The 27901-nt window shown below is 37.7% G+C and overlaps 2 protein-coding genes across 2 annotated transcripts in view; both read left to right on the top strand.

The window, feature by feature from the left end:
- Positions 1 to 371: 371 nt before the first annotated feature.
- Positions 372 to 4985, top strand: LOC128383557 (butyrophilin-like protein 8). Its single transcript, XM_053343163.1, has 6 exons — positions 372 to 475; positions 1551 to 1658; positions 3425 to 3480; positions 3722 to 4081; positions 4330 to 4433; positions 4950 to 4985. Exons 1-6 carry the CDS (start codon positions 372 to 374, stop codon positions 4983 to 4985), a joined length of 768 nt encoding a protein of 255 aa, XP_053199138.1.
- Positions 4986 to 8208: 3223 nt separating this feature from the next.
- LOC128383556 (uncharacterized) overlaps positions 8209 to 27901 on the top strand; it is an 81411-nt gene continuing 61718 nt past the window's right edge. Inside the window, exons 1-5 of the mRNA XM_053343162.1 lie at positions 8209 to 8356; positions 10758 to 10906; positions 14016 to 14083; positions 15567 to 15622; positions 15865 to 16224. Of these exons, the coding sequence (XP_053199137.1) occupies positions 8209 to 8356; positions 10758 to 10906; positions 14016 to 14083; positions 15567 to 15622; positions 15865 to 16224 (781 nt within the window). The remainder of the gene's footprint in view (positions 8357 to 10757; positions 10907 to 14015; positions 14084 to 15566; positions 15623 to 15864; positions 16225 to 27901) is intronic.

Here is a 27901-nt window from a genome sequence, read left to right as displayed (position 1 = left end):
ATCTGAATACATTTAACGTTTAAAAACCTTCAGTGCAGTGATGTATTTCTGTCACAAGATGGCGCCATTATTCGTTTTTTGAACAGTGAAAGTTTGTCATAGCAGCTGCACATCAAAGTGAAACTAACAAATCTATACAAATATGTAGATTCAGTGTATATAGTTTTAAATTTAAGTGTCAAATGTAGAAACTACTCATGATGCAGAATGACTCGTCTGATTTTTAATAAACTGATCGAGGTCAATAACTCTAAATAGAGCGTTTAGTTTACTTTGTTGGTTTCTCTATAACAAGATTAAACGAATCAAAAACAACTTTCTATAAGATCGATCACACACATTAACCTTCATGTCGGTTATCAATAGACTAAATGACGGAGCCAAAGAAGCAGATCAGATCAGCGTGTTGGACGAGCTCCGAGTTCAGGGAAAAAAAACCTAATTCAGACATGTTTCACATTAACAACCGGTCACAGTGAGTTTCATTTCGCACTGACAGAACTGTTGATTGCGTTGAGAGCGTAACGGTGCGCCTTTGAGGTACTCCTTATCCTCAGCAGCACGAACGTTTCCGCATGATGTGCCTCGATGGCCAGTCTTTAGTAGACTATCTGCTGTTACTGTTTTTACATTTATATCATCAGCAGGAGTCTCAGTAGCTTTCCAGCTTCGGCTGCTGCAGACTGCACTTGTGTTTTGAGAATCTGTTGTAACTTCAGCCTACAAACTGTCCATGCTGAGACTGACACCTCATGTGTATGATATAGGACTGCAACATCAACTTTCACTCAAGATAAAAAAGTGTAACTTGTTTGGCATGGAACTTCTCTTACCATATGCATTTAAACTGTCTGTATATGTTTTATGTCTTTTTTTTATATTCCTCTGTTAAACTAAGACGATACAGCACTGGCTTTGCATGTGGAGATAATATACATTAACAGGTTAGTAAAAGGATTAGATATCGAATTTTGGATATTAGAAACATCCTTGAGTTACGAATTGTCATTTCTCTCCAGACCTTCCAAATGAAAGCAATGATAGGTATTTTAATCACTTTACTAAAATAAGCTGTATCACTCCTTCAGGTCAGTTTTTAATTATTCTACCAAACGGTTGATATATTTGTCTTACCCTCTCTCCAAAACTCCTTACTGTCTCCATTGCTATTATAGAAGAAGACATGTTGCATATTGACTCAAGTTGAGTGCACTGTAGTTAAACAAAATCAAGTTCATGTGCAGCATTACGCTCTTCCTCAGAGCCAATAGCCCATACTTCCGCCTCTCCTCTATTGGCTGCACACAGATAAGAGTTTAAAATCCGGAGACACCTCTGATTTGTTAGTACTCGTGTCGTTCAAAAATCAGGATTCCGATTGGTTAGGATTAGGACAACGATAGGATAAGCCAATCACAGGCAGAGTAGGGCGGGTTTTGTCAATATTTTGAATGAAGGCGGGTGTAAGACGGTTATTTGGGAGAAATGCAGAATCAACACTGAAGCAGTAAGTTCTGTTGTGAACATGTTTAACAGATCTGTCAAAACAGATTTTATCCGCATATCAATGAAAACTCTTCAGGATTTAAAGATGGACAAGAGAGCTTTGACTTTGGGACTTGTTTCACTCTCATCAGGAAATTAAACAAACAGCAAAGGTAAGACTTCATATCATGGACGGTTTATATATAACTCATCATCAGTAGTGGAAGAACTATATATATATCTTTACATTTCTTTAATTAAAAGTATCAATGTAAAATATACTCAGTTATAAGTAAAAGTCTTGCATGAAAAATCTCATGTACTACTACTTTATGTTCCACCACTGTGCATCCTTATAGCCTGAGGTCAGAAACTTTCTAGGGGTGTAACGATATACCGATCTACATCGATACGTCGCTTTAATGACCAATTGCATCGATGTAAAATGAAAACATCCATCAGACATCGATCATTTAAGACCCGCTTTTATTTTGAAATTTCCCTGGCAACTCTGTCTCCGCATGAGCGCGCACACCTCCAAACAACAGAAAATCACCAGAAAAAACGTCTTAAGTTATCCTGAGCAGCTTTTTTCCCACAAAAATCGAAGCTTTATAAGCGCAGTTTCAGGAGCAGGAACACACACCAATTAGCCTACACCCTTTCCGGCTCCTATATAAACAGACCTAACAGCTTCCCCTCGTTCACTCCAGGCAGGGAGTTCCTGTCCTCTGAAAAGAAGCCAATGCGGAAGTAACTTAGAGCTGCATTCTATCAAAAGGCCACCAGGGGGGCGATCGTTTTGTGTTCAAAAGACTTCCGGCTCTATACAAGTCAATGGAGAATTCACCAACTTCTCACTTGATTTCTAACCTCAGTAAACGTTTTCAAAATGTGTTTATGGTCTCAATCGCTAGTTTAAAGCCTTCTTCAATGCAGTATGATGTTCATTTGTGAAATTTTGGCCTCTCTGATTTTATATGTGACGATAAAGCAGGGTATGCATTAGGGCGTGGCTACGTCCTGATTGACAGGTTGATTGACCAATGTCCTCGAGATCCAGCCCTCGCAACCAATCACAGCCTCCCCGCTCCGCCGTTGGTCCCGCCCATACGTCCGTCCATGACTCCGCCTCATGCCCATATAAGTAGAATCCGTGTTCATTTTTTCCCAGCATGCACCTGAAAATTTCAAGATGGCGCTGCCTAGATTCGATACTATTGGCTTCCGAGCAGCAGTCCACAAACCAATGTGTGACGTCACGGATGTTACGTCCATTTCTTATATACAGTCTATGGTTCACTCTCGCTTCCGAGTTTCCCTGCCCCCTGCCCCCTAGGCTGTTCTTCTGTTCTTCTCTCCTCTCTTATAGGTTCCTGTGGGTTCGTCACTGCCCGGGTGCAGCGGCGGATCCTTCGTCCGACCTCCCCACACCGCATCAAGAATCACCGTATCAAAAATCACTGTATCAAAAATCGTTCCACATCAAGAATACACAATTCATTCAAATTCTGGAACCTATAAGAGAGGAGAGAAGAACAGAAGAGAGGGCGGGGGGGAGGGAAACTCGACAGCGAGAGTGAAGGAGGGGGACGCTGTTGGGTCTGTTTATATAGGAGCCGGAAGGGGTGTAATTGGTGTGTGTTCCCACTCCTGAAACTGCGCTTATCAAGCTTCGATAAATTGATTAGATCGGAAGTTTATCTGCAGCTTGCGGAAACCAGATCTGACTGATTCTCCATCAAACCCCCGCTAGTCTGCGCTGGTGCCTCTCACAGAGCCCAGCAGACCCTCAGAGCATCAGAGTTTCTGGGGGAATTGGGATTGTTTCTGACATGTGAATGGAGGTTTGATGTTTCAGTTTTTCCTTCTCACACCTGTGATGACTGAACTTTGACCTCATGTGTTCATGACTCCTCTCCTCTGTCTCCTCTCACAGGGAGAAGATGATCTGCAGGATCCTTCTGCTCATCAGCCTGACCTCCTGTGTCTCTGGTTAGTTTACATCCTCACTTCATCATCCAAAAAGAGAAAAGTCAAAAGATTTGATGACTTTAGTTGTAAAATATATCAGTGAAAACATCAACAGAACTATTAAAGCTAGTAGAAACTCTTCATTACAGTTGGGAAGATGATCTATATTCAATTATTGCTTAGATTGTATTTATTATTGGTATCAATCATGACCTTTTTACTGGTGTATTTTAAACACTTTCCCTCTCTGTCTCCTCAACAGGAACATTTGTAGTGAAAGTGACTCAGAGCTCCTATCAGGCAGAGGAGAACCACAACATCACACTGGAATGGATGTTTACAACCAAACCTGACAGTTCCTCCACCTCACTGAACATCTACTGTGAACTGTTCACTGATCACAATGACCCAGTCCTGTATCATGTACATGAGGGTGTTGAGGCCCCAGAGTCTCAGGATGAACAGTTTGCAGGACGAGTTCAGAGTGACAAAGACGCCCTCAGAGAAGGACGAATCAGACTTCATGTGTCCAGACTCAGGACTGATGACTCGGGTCTGTATGTATGTGAAGTGAAAACAGATGATGGTGTGAGTTCTGACAGATGCAACCTCAGTGTCACTGGTAAGATGATTCAGTATGACTCAGAAAGTCTTTTTAATGCATGTTATCAGTGATGTACAGACTGGACTGCTAAACTTTATGAGTGTGGTTGCACTCAGCAGACACTGTGTTGTTAAAAATATGCTGTATGTGGACACAAACATCACCAAGATCAACAGTGTGAAGTGTCACAAGTAGAAGGGTTGAATGTTGGGATAATAATTTGTTAAATAAAAGAACAATTATTATTATTTTTCTGTCCTTTACAGCAGCTGTTGATCAGCCAGAACCTCAGAAACCTACTGAGAGACCACAACCAGAGAGTTGGGGAAGGATCGGCCTCTACGTTGGACTGCCAGCAGCTGGACTCATTGTCTGTGCTGGACTCTGCTTTGCCTTCAGACTTTGTTTAACTAAATATCCTGATAAGACAGGACATTGTTTTAAACCACTTTTATTCTCAAGTAAATCAAGTAAAAGTGAACAGACCACAGTAAACACGATGAGAGTGTGAGAGAAGAGATCAACATCCATTTACACCCATCAGGACTAACAGGACTAGTATGACCCTTTTCTATCAAAGTGGATGTAAATAATAAGAGTAAATAATGCTTCAGTGTCAATGACAGTTCTTTATGTTTGGCACAAAATAGTAACACAATCTATTTAATTTGTAAAATATCAAATCAAATTTAATAATGAATTGTATTTCCTTTTGTACAGTTTATAATGTTTACATATTGTAAATGAATTATTCTGTATGCTGATGTGGCATCTCTGGCAATGTTTTTTTTATCACCTAACTTCATCAGTGTATCAAGTGTTACCTTTCAAGAAAATAAAGTTAATAAATCTGTTCTCTCTCTTTATCCTCTCTGCTTGTCCCCAGGCCAGCTTTGTGTCTTGGGATAAAGTTAGACTCTGATGACAAAGATGTAATATAAAGCAGTATAGATAAGATTAAGACAAGATAAGATGTTAAACGTGTTTCATGTTACTGGAATTTGTGTTCACACAGAACAAGTTGATATGGGGGAAGAAGCCAGTTTCTCTTTTCTTATCTTATCTAACTGTTCTAACTGTTAAAGGGTGTTTCAAAGGTTATATCCGGTTTAATGATAGTTTCAGATTGACACTGTTACAGTAAACAGAAATTAAAAGTGAAATATGTGCATGTGTTTTAGTGTGTGCTAATCAGTCACCCAGAATCACATATATCCCCTGCCTCAACGAGAATAAATGTGAGGAAAACCGGACAAGCCCTCAACCCATGTTCTGACCCTTCATTTCTTTCTTAATTGTCTGAGTTTTGTCCTCCTTGATTAATTGCAGCAAGGACATACTGAGGAACATGGTTATATATGTACAATAATAATCAGCTACACACTCATAAAAACAAACACTCAAAAAAATCATTCATTTCAACTGCCATCATCATCAATAAGTCATGATATTTTCTAACAATGTTTTTAATCTTCCTATGTGCTGTCTCATATTGTGTGTGGTTTTATGTCTTCTTTTACTTGTGTGTTTTTGTACTATGTCAATTGAGTGCAAAGTCAAAGATTAAACATAATTAATTATAATTTAAAAGCAGTAGACACAGGACATATAAACACTGGAAACATCTTAATGGAGGTTTGAAATATCATGTTTTATTTTCTGATGAAAATTGACTTATTTATTTAAAAGAGACATTGCACATTAATGGACACAGGTATCAATAAATGCACATGTAAATGCGCCAGAGTTAGCACAACTGCTAATTTGCTTCTGTTGTCCCTGGCAGGTCACGCACACACACACACACACACACACAGACACACACACACACACACACACACAAAACAAGGCAGGAACACATAACACAATCGTAAGACAAGTATAAAGAGTTTCCTTTATGGAGGAGACTCATTTCAGCCACTTGTATCCACAATCTCATTCTGTCAGTCACTACCCAAAGCTTTTGACCATAGGCAGAGACATTATAATAAGAGCCTTAGAAGGACTTTGCCATAGGTGAGTGTTGGAACAGATTGAATGGAACATTGAGAGCTTTGTCCTCTGGTTCAGCTCTTTCTCTGGCTTCTCTGGCACTGTCTCTTTTTGTATCTTTATTTTTGTGTTAGTAATAGAATAGTTCATACATCTTTTCAAGGCCGTAGCCTAGCCAAGGCTGTGCATGGTCATTTTTGTACTCCAGTTCTTTCTTATCACTTCCAATTTTGCAACTTAAATCAACTCCTATTTCAGTATTCTACAACTTCCATGTTTATATATTTAAAAATTATAACTGCAATATATTGTTTTCTTCGTTTGTTCTTAAAATGTGGACTGGAGCAAGGCATGCTGGGAAAGGGAGAAAAGGGCTCATCCAATGAATGAACAGTTTGCAAAATTGGGTCAAGTCTAATTCACAAATGTAGACAGACTTAACATATTTCTGGCGATTTTCAAGTCGCAGTTCAACATCTACTGCAGCGAATATGTTTACTGGAAGTGAGCACTCCAGTAAACCTCCAGTAATATGCTGTTATGTATATTTGTGAATCTGACGAATCTGCTGATGGAAGCGCAACACAGCTGGAGCTGTTCGGTAAGGAAACCAGTTAAATTGGAAACCAGTTGGGACAAAACACCGGGGCCGGTAAAAAGATTCCCGGTGGATTTCAAGGCCTCACTCCGCCGCTTGCTATAGCCGACTACTTTAGTTTTCACATAGCAGCCTATATCTGCAAGTATGTGTCGAAACTTCAAGAAACACATACAGAGAACATGAACTCAGTGTCCTCAATCGTAGCTACGGCCATGCATCTTTTATCTCTGATTGGCTGTCCTCACTGCTTATCACCAGGTCAGCTGTATGTCTCGAAATGAAGTGACTCTACAAGCAAAAGCAGTAGCCTATAGATAAGATACAAAAGAACTGTGGCTTATTAAACTGTAAAAATGGTATTTCAAAGGTCATATCTGTTATCTCTTTCAGATTGACACTCAGTGTGAAAGTGAAAGTAAATGTGTGTGTGATGCAACTGCTAATCGTTTAACTATTCATGCCCCTATATTATACAGTTGGTTTCATACTGTCAATTACTTTTTGGACTGGAGAGGTGTCACTCAGGTCAAACTTTAACTAGTTAGTGTCATACTTTCAGTTTTTATTTGACGCACACACCCACACACCCGCACACACATTTATAGAGCCCCAGTAGATGAACTCCAGCAATTGCATCAACTTCATACCTCATCTGATACCAACCAAGCAACTTCATTCAGGTAAGTCCTCAATCCAGTGTTTTTCATTCAAACAGAACTTTAGACAGGGCTTAAAGTATTAAATGCTGCAGAATTTATCAGTAGAGGCTCAACAGTCAACTGTCAGCTCTAAGTTTAAAGGATCACTACTGTTTTTATTACATCTCAGTATCATGACAGAAAAGTAAAATATTTATGGAATCTTGTGTTTTGTTTCAATGTTGCAAATCAATCAATGATTGAGGATTTTAATTCATCAACATAATTATGCATTTATGTAATATACATTGATTTTTTCTTTCAGACTGAACTATCGGGATTGAAGATGTCAGGTAGGCAAACTCCATGTAGAAGAATAAAGTCCTGCTGCATATTTTCCTCAAATATAGTATATTATATATATATATATAGTCCTAGAAAACAGTTAAACTTTTAGTAAATTGCTCACTTCATTGACTAAATGTGAAACCAAGAGCCTCCAGATCTGATTGAGGAAAATGAAACAAGAATGTCAAGAAAATATTGTAATGGGTGGAGGTGGTAGGACCCAGTTGCAGCACAGAACACCAGTGAGCAGTTTTAAATGATCTTTATTATATGTCCAAACATAATACAGTTTAAAAAGAGGTATAAAGACATTTTTATGGAGGTGTTTAACTGACTCAGGTGCCGGTTGTTTGTATGTGTGGATATATGTATAGCTATTTTGATGGAAAAATGTAGCGTATGACAACATTGTGCACTCTTTTTTTTTTTATATGTTATGTTTTTTCTTCTTTCACACATTCGAAATAAAATAATCTGCACGGTAACAGAACAGGTATAGACAGAATGTGTAGAGCAACAGGCAGGGCTCAGGGTCACCAAAGACAGAGTTGGCAGCAGGTAAGATAATGCCAGTTGCGCTTACAGACATGAGGTTGACCAAGCTGGAAGTTCTGGGCTCTCCTGACAGGATCGAAGTCAGAGGATGCCACACAGCCACAGGCAAACGGGAACAGGCGATACTCGAGGTCAGGGACAGAAGGCTGGAGGTCAAAAGCAAGCAGAGTTGAAACCAGGGCATCAGTCCATGAATAATTGCTGGAAGGTCTGGCATGTAGAAATTGCAAATGACGAACTGGCAAAGAGTGAGTGGACAACAGGAGTATATATATACAGGCTTGATTACAGATGGGGTGCAGCTGAGAGTCCAGGTGATTGCTGTTGAAGCCCAGGTGAACAGAGTTAACTGATGAGGTGGGTGTGGCTGATTAGCAGGAGTAGAGCAGGCCTGAGGCCTGTACTACGAAGCTGGATTTTCTCTTATCGAGGTAACTTCAGGGTTAACCCTGGGTTTTCCGTACTACGACGCTGGTTCACTTCTTACCAGGGTAAATCACCATGGTAACTTATGCTGAACGGCTAACCTGCTCCGGAGCAGGTTATGTTCTGGATAAGAGATCAATGAGTACAAAGGCACCACCTCCTGACCAATCAGCTCTCTTAGAAAATGACCTGCCCATTCTTAAAAGATCCTGGCTGTCGACATTGGTGCGGATCGTGAGAGGAGCGCTTAGGAGAGAATGAGTTTTTAGTGATCGATGCAATTTTTTAATTGACCAAAATATATATTTAAAAAATAATCCTTGAGGCACATGAGGGATATTAGTCTGTATGTTATACAGTTGGTTTGACATCCTGAGATCAAAGTGTCAGGGAGCATAATAACTGTATTTATTTATTGTAATTGTAAAAAATTGACGAAGAGATATATTTGTAAAATAATCCTTGAGGCACATGAGGGATATTATTCTGTATGTTATACAGTTGGTTTGACATCATTCACTCAAATGGTTGAAGTGCATAGGTTTGTATTTTGAATGTTGAATATTAAATTAACTTAATGTCTCTTATGAGAGGAAGGGCACTGAGGAAGCACTCTGCCCGAAACGTCTGTGCCGTAATAAAGTGACATTGTGTGATCAGAGTGCTGTCCGTTTATATTGTCCAATTAATTAATATTGTATGATCTCATGAATTTACACATTAACAGAGTCGGCAATTTTCTGCCAGCATTCCGTCCTGGCTTTTGCTGCAGCAACAGTGTTGCTTTTGGCCTGGATGATGTGTTTGAATTCTTCATATTGTTGAAGAATAATTGTCTGCTCCTCCATGGTAAAGTAGTCTGCTCTGCAGGGTTTCTGCATGTTTGTGATTGGTCAGACGCTGCAAACACATCCCCTTTATGTGAACGTGCAGAGGTCCAGATTGGAAAACCCTGGGTTCAATTACTGAGTTGATAACCAGCTTCGTAGTACCGCTTATCCAGATTGCGAATGTAAGTCAACCCAGGTAACGTAGAGATATCCTGGGTTTGTTAATCCAGCTTCGTAGTACAGGCCTCAGGTGTGGTGAATGGAAAGTTACTAGCAGCAGGAGAAGAGCAGAACAGCTTTTGCACCAAAAGATAAATCAATATAAACACATTGTCTCAAGGCATGCTGGGAACTCAGTCCAACTATACCCAACACACTACAATATGTATTCAAAAAGTTTTGTGATGATTAAATCAGTTTCTTTTGGTTTTACATTTTCATTCCTTTATTATCATTGTTTTTTTTGTTTTTTTTATTTTCTCATTGTATTATTGAATTTTCTTGCTGTTTCTTTCAGCTTCACCTGCAAAGGTTTCATTAATAATAGAAGTAGAAAACGGCATTATATGTAGATTTTGATATTTACAGTCCCCATTAAAATGTTTCATGTATTAGTATGTTATGTTTTGCATTATACTCTAACATCCGGATACAGTATATTTTCATGAGACAATAATACTAGATTTTTAAATGTTAAATGTATTCGGGGATAAAATAATTAACAATAGAGATGACTAATGTGTCCATATTGTTTCTGACAAGAGAATTGAGGTTTGATGTTGTAGATTTTCCTTCTCACACCTGTGATGACTGAACTTTGACCTCATGTGTTCATGACTCCTCTCCTCTGTCTCCTCTCACAGGGAGAAGATGATCTGCAGGATCCTTCTGCTCATCAGCCTGACCTCCTGTGTCTCTGGTTAGTTTACATCCTCACTTCATCATCCAAAAAGAGAAAAGTCAAAAGATTTGATGACTTTAGTTGTAAAATATATCAATGAAAACATCAACAGAACTATTAAAGCCAGTAGAAACTCTTCATTACAGTTGGGAAGATGATCTATATTCAATTAATATTTAGATTGTATTTATTGTTGGTATCAAGCATGATGTTTTTTACTGGTGTATTTTTAAACACTTTCCCTCTCTGTCTCCTCAACAGGAACATTTGAAGTGAAAGTGACACAGAGCTCCTATCAGGCAGAGGAGAACCACGACATCACACTGGAATGGATGTTTACAACCAAACCTGACAGTTCCTCCTCCTCACTGAACATCTACTGTGAGCTGTTCACTGATCACAGTGACCCAGTCCTGTATCATGTACATGAGGGTGTTGAGGCCCCAGAGTCTCAAGATGAACAGTTTGCAGGACGAGTTCAGAGTGACAAAGACGCCCTCAGAGAAGGACGAATCAGACTTCATGTGTCCAGACTCAGGACTGAAGACTCGGGTCTGTACATATGTGAAGTTAAAACAGATGATGGTGTGAGCTCTGACAGATGCAACCTCAATGTCACTGGTAAGATGATTCAGTAAAACTCAGAAAGTCTTTTTAATGCATGTTATCAGTGATGTACAGACTGGACTGATAAACTTTATGAGTGTGGTTGCACTCAGCAGACACTGTGTTGTTTAAAATATGCTGTATGTGGACACAAACATCACCAAGTTCAAACCTAAACACGCCAGATTTGAATTTTGGACATGAACAGTGTGAAGTGTCACAAGTAGGAGAGTTGAATGTTGGGATAACAGAAATTGTGGAATAAAAGTACAATTATTATTATGTTTTTGTCTTTTACAGCAGCTGTTGATCAGCCAGAACCTCAGAAATCTACTGAGAGACCACAACATGAGAGTCGGGGAAGGATCGGCCTCTATGTTGGACTGACAGCAGCTGGACTCGCTGTCTGTGTTGGACTCTGCTTTGCCTTCAGACTTTATTCTAATTCTGATGAAATAATGACAGTTATAGTCGGGGGTCATAAACCTATAGGACTTTGTTTTACTAAATGCTCTGACAAGGTAACATTTTATTCTGGATGCTCCATGTTTGGCACAAAAGAGTAACAAACAATGATAATTTTAGAAACATTACTTAATAAGACATCTCGACAGTCACCTTCTGAGTGGTGTGTCTGCCTTGATTTCTTGTCATGTGACTCGTCCTGTTGCTTCGTTAAAAGCTACATTAACCAGTTTTATCTGAGTGAGGTCCTAACCTGTCTGATAGTCTCAGTTTCAGCTGTTTGTGTCTTATTGAAAGCTTTGAGAGACCACTGAGCTTCATGCTGCTAACCCGAATGATGAAGTTCAGACTGAGCTGTTGAAGACTGTTTCCAAACAACACAACCGTCTGACAGTCAGAACTCATGAGGACTGTCCCTGCTGCTATGTGTTAATGATCAGCTCCAACTCCTGTTAGAAATAACATGTCTCATGTGTTTAAGGTGAACATTTTTTTTAAATAATCATTTTGTATGACAGAAGTTGTTTTGAATATTTTATGTCTTTTTGTCCATCTTGTTGGCAAGGTTACACTAAAACACACTAACATTTATAAGCATGTTATTAACCTGTAAGTGTAGCTGTTATTCAAACTGAACTGTTTTACCTTTCAACAAGTTTTTAATACTTACCAGCAGCTTGTATCTTGAGCCGAATCCTATGAAGTTCTGGTCATGAAGTCTTCTCTTGATCACTGATGAGGAAATTTGCACACCTTTATTCTTGACTCACTACATGGTCATAAAGACTCCTCAGTCCATCAGCTTGTTTGTCATTTTCAAGTATTACAATTACCTGATTTATTTTTTTTTAAATAGCCAAAATGTTGATTTAGCCAAACCAGCTATCTCTGATATGCAATGGATGTTTGCTGTTTTGGCCTCATTATTATCTTTTTCACATGTACATGTACAGTCCCCTGTTCACTCTTCTCTTGGGTTCTTTTTTAATTGTATGTTTTCATGTTTCAGATTCTTACTGTTAAATCATGTGATATTTTGTTTTTATGTAAAGCATATTGACTTGCCCCTGTGTATGAAGTGCACTATGTAAATAAAGCTGTCCATTTACTTTTGAACCCCTGAACCTTCGTCACCATGTTTGTAAAGACCGAAATCTCCCACATAGCTTTTTCAACGGTGAAAGTGAAACTAACAAATCCATACAAATAACCCCCTTTTTTGTCAGAGCAGAAGTCCCCCTGTACATTGAATGTCAAATGTCTGTGGTGTGTCAGTTCTAGTTTATTTGCTTTTTTGATCTGCTGTCAATCAGGTCATCCTTCACCATTTTCCCATTTCAGTCTTTTAAATAATCTAAGAAGACTGCATATGCTCACATGTAAAACCAGGTTAGAGAGACTCAGATGTTACAGAGTGATAATAAGTCTCAAAGTTGTTGAATCTGTATAAACTAGCCATGATGCAGAATGACTCGTTTCAGAGTGAATTTTAATAAACAGGTCGAAGTGATGATCAAGAACAGGCTGTTTAGTATAGTCCACCTTGTTGTTTAATAAATAACATGATTGAATTATAAATATAAAACACACACTCATTACCTTTAATGTCTTCATTCTGAATCAAAAGCAGATTCAGAAGACAGCAGCTCTGAGTTGATGAGCTGCAGATAAAGAAGAGAGGTAAGTGTCTCAATGCACAAGAGGACAGAAGTCAGCTGTCATAACAAAAAGTGTCAGAGCTGCTGAAGCGGAACATGTGAGACGTGTTAAGAATAAACAGAGTGGTTGAACATAACGTTGCAGTAAAGATGCAGCTAACATGGTGGTTTTTGCGGGAAACCTCCACTAGTTCCGTTCTCTTGTGGCTGTGAGAATAGCTTCATCGCAGGCTTTCTTCTTCTGCTGATTGGTGAGAGCGATAGCTACAACATGCTTTCTATATCATCAGATTTTAGCAGCTGCATCCACCCAGTCTTCTTCCGTGTTGTAGCTGTTTCAGAGTCAGTTTATATCACAGACATACACTCAACTGTTATTTACAGTTTTATGTCATCAGCAGGAGTCTCTGCAGCTTTCCAGCTGCAACTGCTGCAGATCTCAGTACAGTGAGTTTCTAACTTTGAAAGTTTCAAATGAGAAAGTTGACATGCAGCTCCAGAAAACACCCACTCCCTTCCACTAACCTTTTACATTTAAACATTAAGCAGAAGAAGTGAAACAGTGAAAAACGGACCAGTAAAGTTATTCCAACACGAAAGTAACATTAAGTCCTTCCAAGGCGAAGTCGTAGTCTTCTTGAAACATACGCGGACATTGATAGGTTTATAGGTTTATATACCAATGTGTCTGTGGTCGGCACCGCCCCTAATTGCGCTCTTTGCCAATCAGAGCAGCGCTGGAGAGTTCCCTCTCACCCTTTAGCCAATTGGAAACACTTACAGAAACAAAATAAACAAGTTATAACCCTGTTGCTGTGTGCACTGCTGGCAATAAGGCTATAATTGTTTGTTGTGTTGTGAACGACTCAAATAAATCCTTCAATGCAAAGACTATTTTGTTGCATATTAATGAAAGCTCTTCAGTATTTAAGCATGGACAAGAGAACTTTGAGTTCTGGACTTTCTTCAGTCTCATCAGGGAATTAAACAAACAGCAAAGGTAAGACTTCATATAGAGGATTTATATAATCCATCAGAGGTAGAAGAAATGTTTATCTTAATGTATATATTTACTTTCTACCACTGTCCATCATTATAGTCAGAAGTCACTGACAGATTTGCTAGACTCTTTCCTTCAAAATAATATGAAATGATACATGTTCAGAGTGCTATGCTTATTAAGACAGCATGTGTGGTTGTTTACATGTTGAGAGAACACGTAGTCTTACACTTGTGTTATAGGAAGTGCAGCTGTCAGGAACACAGTGGCCAGAAATGTGAGAGTAAACATCACGTGACTGTGGTTATACGTCAGTAACACCTCAATGTTGTGTGTGCTGGGTGAAATAGAGCTATAGTTAAGGGGGTATAATTTTTTGTATCTGGCTTTTACTGTGTGGTTTCATGTGATATAGAAAAATACAGGGTGTCTAAATGACTGTGCACCTTTTTTAGTCATGGTGCAACTTGCCTTTTTCTATAATGGCAATATGTAAACTACTAGAAACATTGTAGAGTTAGTGAAGAACAGCAGCACTAATCACTGTGTATCAGATAACATCTGTGGTGATTTACAACATATTTATTTTAACTTATGTCTGTAAACACATTGTCTCAAGGCATGCTGGGAACTCAGCACAACATTGATTTATTCTTATCCTTGTTAAGCAATTTAGTGTATCATTATATTTTGTCTTGTGCTTTATTCTAACATTCAGATTCAATTATTTCCTGTCATTCAAGTATACAAATCACACCACGACACACCTGTTTGTTAGATTTCAACTGAACATGTTTTAAGAAGATAAGTAGCTGTTTATATGCATAAAACACAGCTGTTTGGTGAAAGGAGTTACTTCAGAGTTGAGCTTTCAAGATATGAACAAGACTCAGAAAAGATCTTAGGAGTTTGATGTGATTCTAGCTCTCTATTTAGACGTTGATCATATGACTCATGTATTGCTCTCTCTGATACACACAAACTTGAGGATAACCTACTCTGCTGACCCACATAAAGGTTATTTCATCATTGTTGGCGTAGAGACATGAAACATTATTAAAATGCTCAAAGTTCTATTTTATTGTATCAAATATTTGAAGTATTTTTTTATATTCCTTGTGCTGGTAGTGTGAGACCTCATGTCATATAAGGTGTAATCTGCATATTTGTAGACATGTGTTAGTTTCACTTTAATGTTTAGCTTCTGTGACAAACTTTCATTTTGAAAAAAAGAGAGATTTTTGGCGCCATCTTAAGACAAAAATACATGACTGCAATAGAAACTATTTTCAATGTATTCAGAGGAAAACTGTACATTTCTGTAATTTATAATAGAGATAACTAATGTGTCTGTGGTTGTAGTCCACATTGTTTCTGACATGAGAATCGAGGTTTGATGTTGTAGTTTTTCCTTCTCACACCTGTGATGACTGAACTTTGACCTCATGTGTTCATGACTCCTCTCCTCTGTCTCCTCTCACAGGGAGAAGATGATCTGCAGGATCCTTCTGCTCATCAGCCTGACCTCCTGTGTCTCTGGTTAGTTTACATCCTCACTTCATCATCCAAAAAGAGAAAAGTCAAAAGATTTGATGACTTTAGTTGTAAAATATATCAGTGAAAACATCAACAGAACTATTAAAGCCAGTAGAAACTCTTCATTACAGCTGAGAAGATGATCTATATTCAGTTATTGCTTAGATTGTATTTATTATTGGTATCAATCATGACCTTTTTACTGGTGTATTTTTAAACACTTTCCCTCTCTGTCTCCTCAACAGGAACATTTGTAGTGAAAGTGACTCAGAGCTCCTATCAGGCAGAGGAGAACCACAACATCACACTGGAATGGATGTTTACAACCAAACCTGACAGTTCCTCCACCTCACTGAACATCTTCTGTCAACTGTTGACTGATCACAAAGACCCAGTCCTGTATCATGTACATGAGGGTGTTGAGGTCCCAGAGTCTCAGGATGAACAATTTGCAGGACGAGTTCAGAGTGACAAAGACGCCCTCAGAGAAGGACGAATCACACTTCATGTGTCCAGACTCAGGACTAATGACTCGGGTCTGTACAAGTGTGAAGTGTTCACAGATTATGGTGTGAGCTCTGACAGATGCCACCTCAATGTCACTGGTAAGATGATTCAGTAAAACTCAGAAAGCTTTTTAATGCATGTTATCAGTGATGTACAGACTGGACTGATAAACTTTATGAGTGTGGTTGCACTCAGCAGACATTGTGTTGTTAAAATATGCTGTATGTGGACACAAACATCACCAAGATCAAACCCAAACAGTCCAGATTTGAATGTTGGACATGAACAGTGTGAAGTGTCACAAGTAGGAGAGTTGAATGTTGAGATAACAGAATTTGTGGAATACAAGTACAATTATTGTTATTATTTCTCTCTCCTTTGCAGCAGCTGTTGATCAGCCCAAAACTCAGAGTCGGGGAAGTTGGGGTCCTCAAAGCAGCTGTATCCTCTGTCTGTGCTGGACTCTGCCTTGTCTTCAGACTTTGTTCTAATCATGATGGAAGAGATCAGGAAGTGGAACATGAGACAGAAAACATGGATGCAGCAGTATATGTTTTATTGTTGCTTCGTTAAAAGCTACATTAACCAGTTTTATCAGAGTGAGGTCCTAACCTGTCTGATAGTCACAGATTCTGCTGTTTGTGTCTTATTGAGAGTTTTGAGAGACCACTGAGCTTCATGCTGCCAGCTGACCTGCATGATGAAGTTCAGTCTGAGCTGTTGAAGACTGTTTCCAGACGACACAGCCATCTGACGGTCAGCACTCATGAGGACTGTCCCTGCTGCTTATTGTGTTAGTGAACAGCTCCAACTCCTGTTAGAAAAGAGTATTTCACATCCATTTAAGGTGAACATTTTTTAAATAATCATTATGTATATACAGAAGTTATTGTCTTTTTGTCCATCTTGTTGGCAAGGTTTTTTTAAATTATTAATTGTCCCTGCAGCTTATTGTGCTGGTGACCAGGTACAAGGTCCTGTTGGAAATAATATGTCTCATCTGTTTAGTTTTTAAAGTATCAAATCTGAATTAATAATATACTTAAAAATACTCGTTTGTCATTTTCTAGTTTTACAGTTAGCACCTGCTTTTTTATTGTTGTTTTTTGTTTGTTTTTTTAGAATGAGCCCAAATGTTGATTTAACTAAACCAGCTATCTCCAATATCTAATAGATGTTGCTTTTTTCCAGCTCATTATCTTTTTCACATGTACAGTCTCCTGTTTACTCTTCTTTTGGTTTCTTTTTTATATTGTATGTTTTCATGTTTCCAATTCTTACTGTTAAATCATGTGATATTTTGTTTTTATGTAAAGCACATTGAGTTGCCCCTGTGTATGGAATGCAATATATAAATAAAGCTGCTTTGCCCTGATTGCCTTCATATTGACAGACAACTTAACTTGTGAGCTCTTTTGTGATGATCTAATATTGAAACAACACTCAAGAAAGTGTCCACTTACATTTGAACCCCTGAACTTTTGTCAGCATGTGTGAAAAGACCGAAATCTCAGACACAGCTCTTTCACTATTGATGTAAACCTTCTCAAATTAAAGCTGAGACTCTGCACTTTAATGTAGTGTACGTGTAACAGTCCAAATACTTCCTGTTTGAACAAAACATCCCAGCTGTGCAGCTGTAGAGTCAAAGTGTATTTCAACAAGTTCAGGTCTCAAAAGCTAAAACCTTTCATTTTATTTCACTCACTTATTTCAAGAGAATATTTAATGCAGACGTAGTGAGATGTGACGGTGAGGAAAGAGAAACTGCTCCTATGTCTGCTGTTTTTGGTGAACAGGGCTCTGAAGCACTACCTAGTGGGGAAAAGTTGGAACAAGTTATGTTCAAGGCATGAAGGGTCCACAGTGATTTTTCTCTGCCTGTTTTCTGACTGTAGAGATGAACAGGTGCTGAAAGATGAGCAGGTCAACAACGATAATCCTTCACTGATGAACGTCTAGATATCACCAGTGAATGTGATTAGACTGTGAGTGATGTTGCTAAAATGAAACTTTATCACACATCTCAAAAACGAAAACAAAATATTTAAAATCAGTTTTGAGTGTTTAAACATGTTTCAGCAAAAGTTAAATCTGCAGTTAATCATTTAACAAGCGTCAAATGACAGATTCCCACTGACATGTCTTATTGTCACGTACATGTTCTGCCTCCAATGCTTTTTAAAGTCTGTGTAAAGTCAATTCATTGATTTACTTCTAAACATATTATACATGTTGGAAAATGGTTACAGAAAACATGTGAAAAACTTTAATTCAGTTGTAGCCAGTATGGTATCATTTATAGGTCTAGGTAACTTTTAATTATAAATATATAATTGAGATTGAATTAAACCAATAGTTAATAACGATTTATCAATAACCAGCACATTTTCATCTAAAGTCTGAATAATATCAGCAAACCTCATTTTCTTATTTGTCACATTATCTCAGTTAAAAATAACCACACTTTTACACAAATAAGACCCAAAAAAAATTAATAAACTAATGTTAAACCCATGGAATACTATAGTAAAAGAACAAACTTTGGATATAAAAGAGATATAAAAGTGTTAAATATGTAGCCTAGATGAGCATATAAAAATAAATAAGTGAATAAACAAATAAATGATGACAATGACAACAAAATTAAGTAAAACACCATAGATACACCATAAAATAACAATATAAAATAAATATCTATTGCTGTTGCTTTCTGTTTGTGGTGAAGATCACAATAAAACAAATTGTGAATCCTTTTTGTGTTAATAAAGATTGAGACTGTCCAGAATCTGTCCAGGAGCCATGAGTTTGATTGTGTGTGGTAAAGGTCAGGATGGGTATTAGGATATTTAAGTTAAAGCCTTTAACCACAGGTGTTGCTGATGGAGAGAAGCAAACAGTTTTTGACTGTATTTGTTTCAACTTAATGTGAAAAAGCTCAATGAAAATTATTTTTTGGTGAGAAAATAAGTGCAGTATATCTGAAGTATTGGAAAGGATTGAATATCATTTCTGAGTACAGGTTCAAACAGTTAAACCCATTATCAGCCAGTAAGCGGGTAAAGTGTAGGATTTAGTCTCTACAGTCTGTGTTGAGTTAGTTTGAAGTGTGAAGGAAACAAAGAACAGCTGCTGTCTGGTTATCTGCTGGACTTTATTCTCGTCTTCATAAGAAACTCAAGTCTTCTACATTTTATTTTTATTTTTATTTATTTTTTACATCAGGGACCATGTACAGAAAAAAACATTCTCAAGAAAAAAGAGAAAAAGAAGCTCTGCATCAGATTTAGCCAACAGCTATCATGTTGATCAAACAAGGTTCCCAGAGGACTGATTCATTGCACCATTGAAATATTTAGAGGTCATGTATATAAAAATAAATCCCTTTAAATCTGCAGCCCCGCTGAACATTTAGAGGTATATGAAAATAAAAGTTTAAAATAAATACAAAATATAACCAAATAATACCTGTTAAGACACCTGTTACACATCAAAACACAAAAAGTAGTAAAAACAGGATGTTATATTTACATTTTGTAGAAATTAATAAGTTAGATTTTATGTTTTAATTAAAAAGTGCTTTGAAGAACAATTCGACAATTTGAAAAACAGAAATAACAAAAAAAAAAACAACCAATTATTGCACAAATTATATTTTTCTTCAACAAATCAACAGTCAGCAGTAAATTTATGCTTTAACTGATGAACGTGTTTGTTTTAATCCTGGTTTCATTGACTTCGCAATGAAAATCCACTCACATTGACTTGAAACACTGATTTTCTATCACAGAAAACTTTTCTTAAAGTTGGTACTGGTCTGAAGTGATGCAGTGTAATGAAGATTTAGAAAGTCTTTACTGCTTCTTAAAGTCATGTTTCACTCTTTAGATCTCCACCACAGACTGTTTGTGTCTATGAGTGTTGGAAAAAAGTTTGTTCCAACACTCATAGACAATGTTCAACAAACACTAAAAGGTAAAGTGCTTAATGCCCCATTTAACTCTCCTTAAATCTGACACAGAGTCTGTATTCTTAAGACATTGACAGCTTCATGTCTATTGTTGTCTTGTTTTGTTTTTATATTTAGTCTTAATGCAGTAGATCATTTTTAATTGAATCTACACTCTGAACTCTGAGTCAAATTTCAAGGGATTGCAGGAAATAAGAAACTATTTACCATGACAGCATGTGCAGACTTGTAGCTTATTTGTGGTGGTATTTTTTAAAAATAGTTTGGTTAATGTTTCATTGTATTACAGTTTTACATGATAAAACCTGACTACATCTATGACCACTTTATTATTTGAAATGTGTTCGGTATTTTAGTGACTTATGGCTATTTGCAGAAACTGATAATCAGAATCTTCTTAATATTAAAAAATAAACAAAACTCTAATGCTCCTCTTAGATAAAGGGGATCTTCCAGGTAGACCTTGTTGGTCCTGATGGGTCTGATCAGATGTTGATCTCTTCTCTCACACTCTCATCCTGCTGGGTTCGCTCAGGTGAAAATGTCGGAGGTCAGATTGGATGTGCAGAGAAAAAAAAAGATGCCGTGACAAGTGCTGCTCTCTGAGAAACACAACTCATACACTGCTGCATCCACGTTTTCTGTCTGATCAGGAGATCAAGGGAGAGGAGCAAAGTGTAGTATAGATGAATACAGTTGCTATCAGTGCCATTACCAAGTAGATAATGTAGAGACCGATCCTTCCCCGACTCTTTGGTTGTGGTCTCACAGTAGGTTTCTGAGGTTCTGGCTGATCAACAGCTGCTGTAAAGGACAGAAAATAATAATAATAATAATAATAATTGTACTTGTATTCCACAAATTCAACATTCCACAGTCTTCAACAGCTCAGACTGAACTTCATCAAGCAGGTCAGCTGGCAGCATGAAGCTCAGTGGTCTCTGAAAGCTCTCAATAAGACACAAACAGCAGAATCTGTGACTATCAGACAGGTTAGGACCTCACTCAGATAAAACTGGTTAATGTAGCTTTTAACGAAGCAACAATAATATATATATATATAATGCATCCATGTTTTCTGTCTCATGTTCCACTTTCTGATCTCTTCCATCATGATTAGAACAAATTCTGAAGACAAAGCAGAGTCCAGCACAGACAGAGAATACAGCTGCTTCGAGGACCCCAACTTCCCCGACTCTGAAGTTCTGGTTGATCAACAGCTGCTGCAAAGGAGAGAGAAATAATAACAATAATTGTACTTGTATTCCACAAATTCTGTTATCCCAACATTAAACTCTCCTACTTGTGACACTTCACACTGTTCATGTCCAAAATTCAAATCTGGACTGTTTGGGTTTGATCTTGGTGATGTTTGTGTCTACATACAGCATATTTTAACAACACAATGTCTGCTGAGTGCAACCACACTCATAAAGTTTAGCAGTCCAGTCTGTACATCACTGATAACATGCATTAAAAAGGCTTTCTGAGTTTTACTGAATCATCTTACCATTGACATTGAGGTGGCATCTGTCAGAACTCACACCATAATCTGTGAACACGTCACATATGTACAGACCCGAGTCTTCAGTCGTGAGTCTGGACACATGAAGTCTGATTCGTCCTTCTCTGAGGGCGTCTTTGTCACTCACAACTCGTCCTGCAAACTCCTCATCCTGAGACTCTGGGGCCTCAACACCCTCATATACAAGATACAGGACTGAGAGCTTGTGATCCCTGAACATTTGACAAATGATGCTCAGTGAGGTGGAGGAACTGTCAGGTTTGGTTGTAAACATCCATTCCAGTGTGATGTTGTGGTTCTCCTCTGCCTGATAGGAGGTCTGAGTCACTTTCACTACAAATGTTTCTGTTGAGGAGACAGAGAGGGAAAGTGAAGACTAGACAAACTGAGAAGTAAGACTGCAAAACTGAAGAGTTCAGAGATACTACAGTACAGAAAAGGTGATGCACGATAATATAATGAATAAAAAGGGAGAAACTGTTGAACAGAACACTTTCTCAAATTGCAACAAGGCATTTTTACCACCTTTAATCAATTCTGCCAATGTTGTCACTCACAGATTTTGGATGAAGGTCATAAAATCTTTTACTGAGGCTGAAAATGTATTTTGTTATTCATATTATGGATATTGTAGTAAAGATGTAAACTAACCAAGATACAAAAGTCAAACTGTAAACTAACCAGAGACACAGGAGGTCAGGCTGATGAGCAGAAGGATCCTGTAGATCATCTTCTCCTTGTGAGAGGAGACAGAGGAGAGGAGTCATGAACACATGAGGTCAAAGTTCAGTCATCACAGGTGTGAGAAGATAAGTCAGATTTCATTCACGTGTAGCTCAGTCAAAAATGTTTCACTATAGACAAATATATACAAAAATAACTGCATATGAATAAATTATCTTAAATGTCTTTAAAAAGTATTCTAGTAAAACAGTTAAGTGGAAATTGTATTACCATTCATGGAGAGTTAAAAGCACTACAGGTAGGCAACTAGTGCAACTTTGCTATTGTGATGTTGAAGTTCATGGAAATTCAAGTAGTTTGCTGTACACATTAGAGTAGCGTTTTTAGCACACAACCTAGTCTCAGAGGGCATAAGATTGTCTGTCTTAATGTAACCAGTAGTGTCTGACGTTATGTGGGTTGCATTGACTAGGGACTCAGACCAGAATACCTTTGGAGGCGATCTCTGTTTATTCTGACAACAGAAGTAAATATGAAAATCCTCCAGTCAATTTACATATCCTCTACACAAATGTAATGACACAAAATCATGTTAGCATACTGCTCAAGAAGTTTACAAACAAACAGAAAAGACAACGAAGTTGCTTACCTCTACTGTGGATTACAGTGACAAAAGGGGAGAGCTTGAGGCAGGAGATATCACTTAGAACAGGAACCCACGGAGAGTGGCAGATTTGGATATGGGTAGCATGGAAGGCCAAGTCAGAGATATAAGTCAGAGATATAATGTCACCATGTGGGTCACTAACCTTGTTGCAGCGGGTGCCCTTGTTGTATTTTGTGGACTAACAGTTTCTACCTGCTGAGAACAGTCAGAGGTGGGAAAGGGGCAGGGTTAGATTGACCTCATGTCTCTCCACTGAAACCCTGAGTTAGAAGCAGCGGGGGAATCTAGAGTGTCTAATAAGTTTATGGTAGCCTACTGATGCAAAAAGTAAAATCAGTCACACTACCAAACAATAATTCACACTGTGAATCTGTAGTGTCACAGATACATAATTGTATTTTTTCTGGGTTGTGAGTGAAATCATTAAGAATAATATAAAACCAATTTTCACACCACCAAGGTTAACTGGTTTAGTCCTGACTCTTGGTTTACGCCGCTTGTATGTGTTGCTCTAGTTAATAATATCTCACTATTCTGTACACAAAATGGGGCTTACAAGTGTTGCTCATCAATGCCAGAGATTATGTTCTGTCTCTGCTGCATGAATGACTCTGAATAGGTAAAGTTTTATACTGCCGTACAGATGCATCCAGTTTATAGGAATGTTCACATCATGAAAGAAAGAACTGAGACACAATGAGATGCATGATATACTGTATAGTGAACTTAAATGAAAGAAAAAATCAATATGTCTCACCTGAAGTGTTTTCCTCACGTTTCTGTGCAAATAATCCATCACTTCATTAAAATCAAGAAATTGATTCAATCATGTATTATAATCAATATATAATAAATGATTGGTTGATATTTCCTTTTTCATTCCCTTTGCCCTTCACAGCTGAACCTGCTCCTCTCCTCACTGGTCTGTCACTGATGAAGTATCCCTGTGTTTTTTCACTTTTGTTTTGACACCTGTTTGGATCAATGCCACCTTCAGCGTTGTCCTTTTGTCCTGAATTATTCTCAGCATGTTGTTTTCATAATAAACTGTAATAAAATGAAACCAGCATCAGCCTGGAGGACATTTAAAGTTCAAACCTTAAATAATGTTCTGCCATTTTAACCTGTCAGAGTATTATTTTTATTATTTTTAAAACCTTTACATTCTCCACTTTAAGAAATAATCCAAGTTTTTATTGGCTTAATGTATTTTTGTTGTTTTAATTTCTGCTTTTTAAATTTGTTTACTATTTTTATCCTTCTCCAGAGAACTTTTTAAAAATCTTTTTCAACAACTTTTTAACTCTAAATATTTGACTCTATTATTTTCTACAAAGTGAAAACTAATTCAGTTTCTTTTGTTTGTGTTTTATAGATGTTTAACTAATGTTTGGTGTTCCTCTTTTCTTTCTGCAGATTTAAAGGGGATTTATTTTCTTATATACATTGCCTCTAAATATTTCAATGATGTAATGAATCGGTCCTGTGGTAACCTTGTTTGGTCCACATGTAGAAGACCTGAGTTTCTTATAAAGCTCAGAACCGATAGCAGCTGTTCTTTGTGTTCTTCACATTCAAAACTAAAGGGCATAAACTTAAATAACCTGTACCCAGTCTGACCCCCCCCCCCCCCCCCCGCACAAATCACGTCCACCCGATGTTACCCACCCTGGCCATTAAAATCAAGTCATTATTTTGCAGTAAAATTGACATGTCAAATCGCACACCTGTTGGTCAATAGATGAATAAGTTGTTGGGCTAGGAGCAGGTCTGCCTGTACAGCTCAGTACTGTGATTTCATTCACAAATCAGTGTATGGCTCAAGATGACGGTGTTCTCTGAAAACCACCCAACCAGATTGCCCGTATTTATCTTCTGTTGAAACAACAGTGTCTTGGTTATTGTAATATTCAACAACTCATTATTCAATGACTCTATTCAACTGCATATACAGTGCAGTGTGCACGCCCCTTCACTTCCCTCACATTTGGTTATGTTGCAGCCTTATTCCAAAATGGATTAAATTCCCTTTTTTCCCTCATCAATCTTCACACAATACCCGATAATGACAAAGCAAAAAAGGTTGTTTCTGACTACTTCATACGAGACGTGTTGTCGTGTTGGGAACATTTTCAAGAAGGAGATGCCGTTAAACAACATAAAAGGTAATGTGTGTGACCGATCTTATGAGAAGTTGTTTTCGCTTCCTTTAATTCTGTTATGGAGAAACCAACAAAGTAAACTTTAAAGTTATTATCAGTTTACTAAAAATCTTAAATCGGTCGATCGATCGAGTCATTCTGCGTCATGAGTATGCAAATTTATAAAGTATTCAATATATTTGAAACTTCAGTACAATTTCATTTAATATAATATAATGTGCATATATACATATATATATATATATATATATATATATATATATATATATGAGGTTACAGTCTATTAATCTGGAAACATTTATAATTAATGTCAAAACCTCTAAATGCGTTATTTCTGTTAGTGTAGGATTAAACTTAATGTAAAGTGCAATGTTCATATTTATAGAGATGTATTAGTTTTACTTTAATGTTTAGCTGTTGTGAGAAACTTCAACTGTTGAAAAGGTTTTTGGCGCCATCTTGTGAAAGAAATACATGACTGCATTTGAGAAACATGATTTTTAAAAGTTAAATATACTCAGAGAAAAACTGTATTTCTGGTTGTAGTTCACATTGTTTCTGACATGTGAATCAAGGTTTGATGTTGTAGATTTTCCTTCTCACACCTGTGATGACTGAACTTTGACCTCATGTGTTCATGACTCCTCTCCTCTGTCTCCTCTCACAGGGAGAAGATGATCTGCAGGATCCTTCTGCTCATCAGCCTGACCTCCTGTGTCTCTGGTTAGTTTACAGTTTGACTTTTGTATCTTTAATATAAATAGCCTCAGTAACTGATAACATTGGCAGAAACTATTATTGGTGTCCAAAATACAGTGTTGCAATTGTGTTCTTTATTCAGTCATTGCTCATTTTTATTTATTGTTGTATCATGCATCAACATTTTTATAATGTAGCATCTTTGGACTATTAAGTTTCACAGCCTTCAGTTCTCACTTTGTCTGGTCCTCACTTTCCCTCTCTGTCTCCTCAACAGGAACATTTGAACTGAAAGTGACTCAGACCTCCTATCAGGCAGAGGAGAACCACAACATCACACTGGGATGGACGTTTCCAACCAAACCTGACAGTTCCTCCTCCTCTCTGAGCATCTACTGTTACATGGTGACTGATAATAACAGGGTCTCAGTCCTGTATCTTGTAGATGGGGGTGTTGAGGTCCCAGAGTCTCAAGATGAAGAGTTTGCAGGACGAGTTCAGTGTGACAAAGACGCCCTCAGAGAAGGACGAATCAGACTCCATGTGTCCAGACTCAGGACTAATGACTCGGGTTGGTACATGTGTTCAGTGAAAACAAATGATGGTTTGGGCTCTGACAGATGCCTCCTCAATGTCACTGGTAAGATGATTCAGTAAAACTCAGAAAGTCTTTTTAATGCATGTTATCAGTGATGTACAGACTGGACTGATAAACTTTATGAGTGTGGTTGCACTCAGCAGACACTGTATTGTTAAAAATATGCTGTATGTGGACACAAACATCACCAAGTTCAAACCCAAACAGTCTAGATTTGAATTTTGGACATGAACAGTGTGAAGTGTCACAAGTAGTTAGGATAACATAATTTATGGAATATTTTTTCTGTCCTTTACAGCAGCTGTTGATCAGCCAGAACCTCAGAAACCTACTGTGAGACCACAAACAGAGAATCGGGACAGGATCGGCCTCTATGTTGGACTGACAGTAGCTGTACTCATTGTCTGTGCTGGACTCTACTTTGCCTTCAAACTTTGTTCTAATGGAAGAGATCCAGCAGAGGAACATGAGTTAGAAAACATGAATGTAGCAGAATAGAAGTTACTGTATCTTTTTGCCTGACCTGATTGTGCTTAAATTATGTTATACATGTTCATATTACTGTGGATTTGTGTTCAATCACTACAGTAGTAAGTAATCACTATAATAACTAGTCAGTGTGAATAATACTATCACTGTCTCAGATATGCCTCATATAATGTAAAAAATAGCATAAATAATCAGGTTTTTGGGAAAACAAACTTTTAAATTACTTTGAGTTTTTATACAAAGACATCAAGCAGTCACCTTCTGAGCGGTGTGTCTGCCTTGATTTCTTGTCATGTGACTCGTCCTGCTGCTTCGTTAAAAGCTACACTAACCAGTTTTATCTGAGTGAAGACCTCACCTGTTTGATAGTCTCAGTTTCAGCTGTTTGTGTCTTATTGAGAGCTCTCAGAGACCACTGAGCTTCATGCTGCTAGCTGACCTGCATGATGAAGTTCAGTCTGAGCTGTTGAAGACTGTTTCCAGACAACACAATCGTCTGACAGACAGCCCTAATGAGGACTGTACCTGCTGCTATGTGTTAGTGAACAGCCCCAACTCCTGTTAGGAATAATATGTCTCATCTATTTAAGGTGAAATGTTATCAAAATCTAATTTATGCTTTGAATGGTCTTTCCTCATATACAGTTTGTAAATGCTATGTTTATATATTGTAAATAAATTGTTATTTATATGAGAGAAGTTCTTATGACTCTTTTGTGTCTTTTTGTCCATCTTGGAAGGAGTTGAAAAGGTTACAATTTCTTTTTGATTATAAACACAAATATATATTATAAACATGTAAGTGTAGCTGTTGAATTGTTTTACCTTTCAGCAGAAAGTGAGCAACAAACACTCCAGTTCATTAAACGACTGTGTTCACACATATTAATAAATATATTGTTTATACTGTTTTTAACCCTTACCAGCAGTTTGAATCTTGAGTCGAATCCTCTGAAGTTCTGGTCATGAAGTCTTCTGTTG

Source organism: Scomber japonicus, chromosome 22 (assembly GCF_027409825.1).
Source record: "Scomber japonicus isolate fScoJap1 chromosome 22, fScoJap1.pri, whole genome shotgun sequence".
In the NCBI taxonomy this organism is placed as follows: domain Eukaryota; kingdom Metazoa; phylum Chordata; class Actinopteri; order Scombriformes; family Scombridae; genus Scomber; species Scomber japonicus.
The sequence above is the reverse complement of the archived record's forward strand: the minus strand, read 5'-3'. Positions and strand labels throughout refer to the sequence as shown.

Coding starts and splice junctions, on each gene's coding strand:
- LOC128383557 (XM_053343163.1), top strand. CDS start 372: ATGACGGAGCCAAAGAAGCAGATCAGATCAGCGTGTTGGACGAGCTCC. Junction 3,481..3,721: donor CCTGACCTCCTGTGTCTCTG/GTTAGTTTACAT, acceptor TCTCCTCAACAG/GAACATTTGTAGTGAAAGTG. Junction 4,082..4,329: donor ATGCAACCTCAGTGTCACTG/GTAAGATGATTC, acceptor TGTCCTTTACAG/CAGCTGTTGATCAGCCAGAA.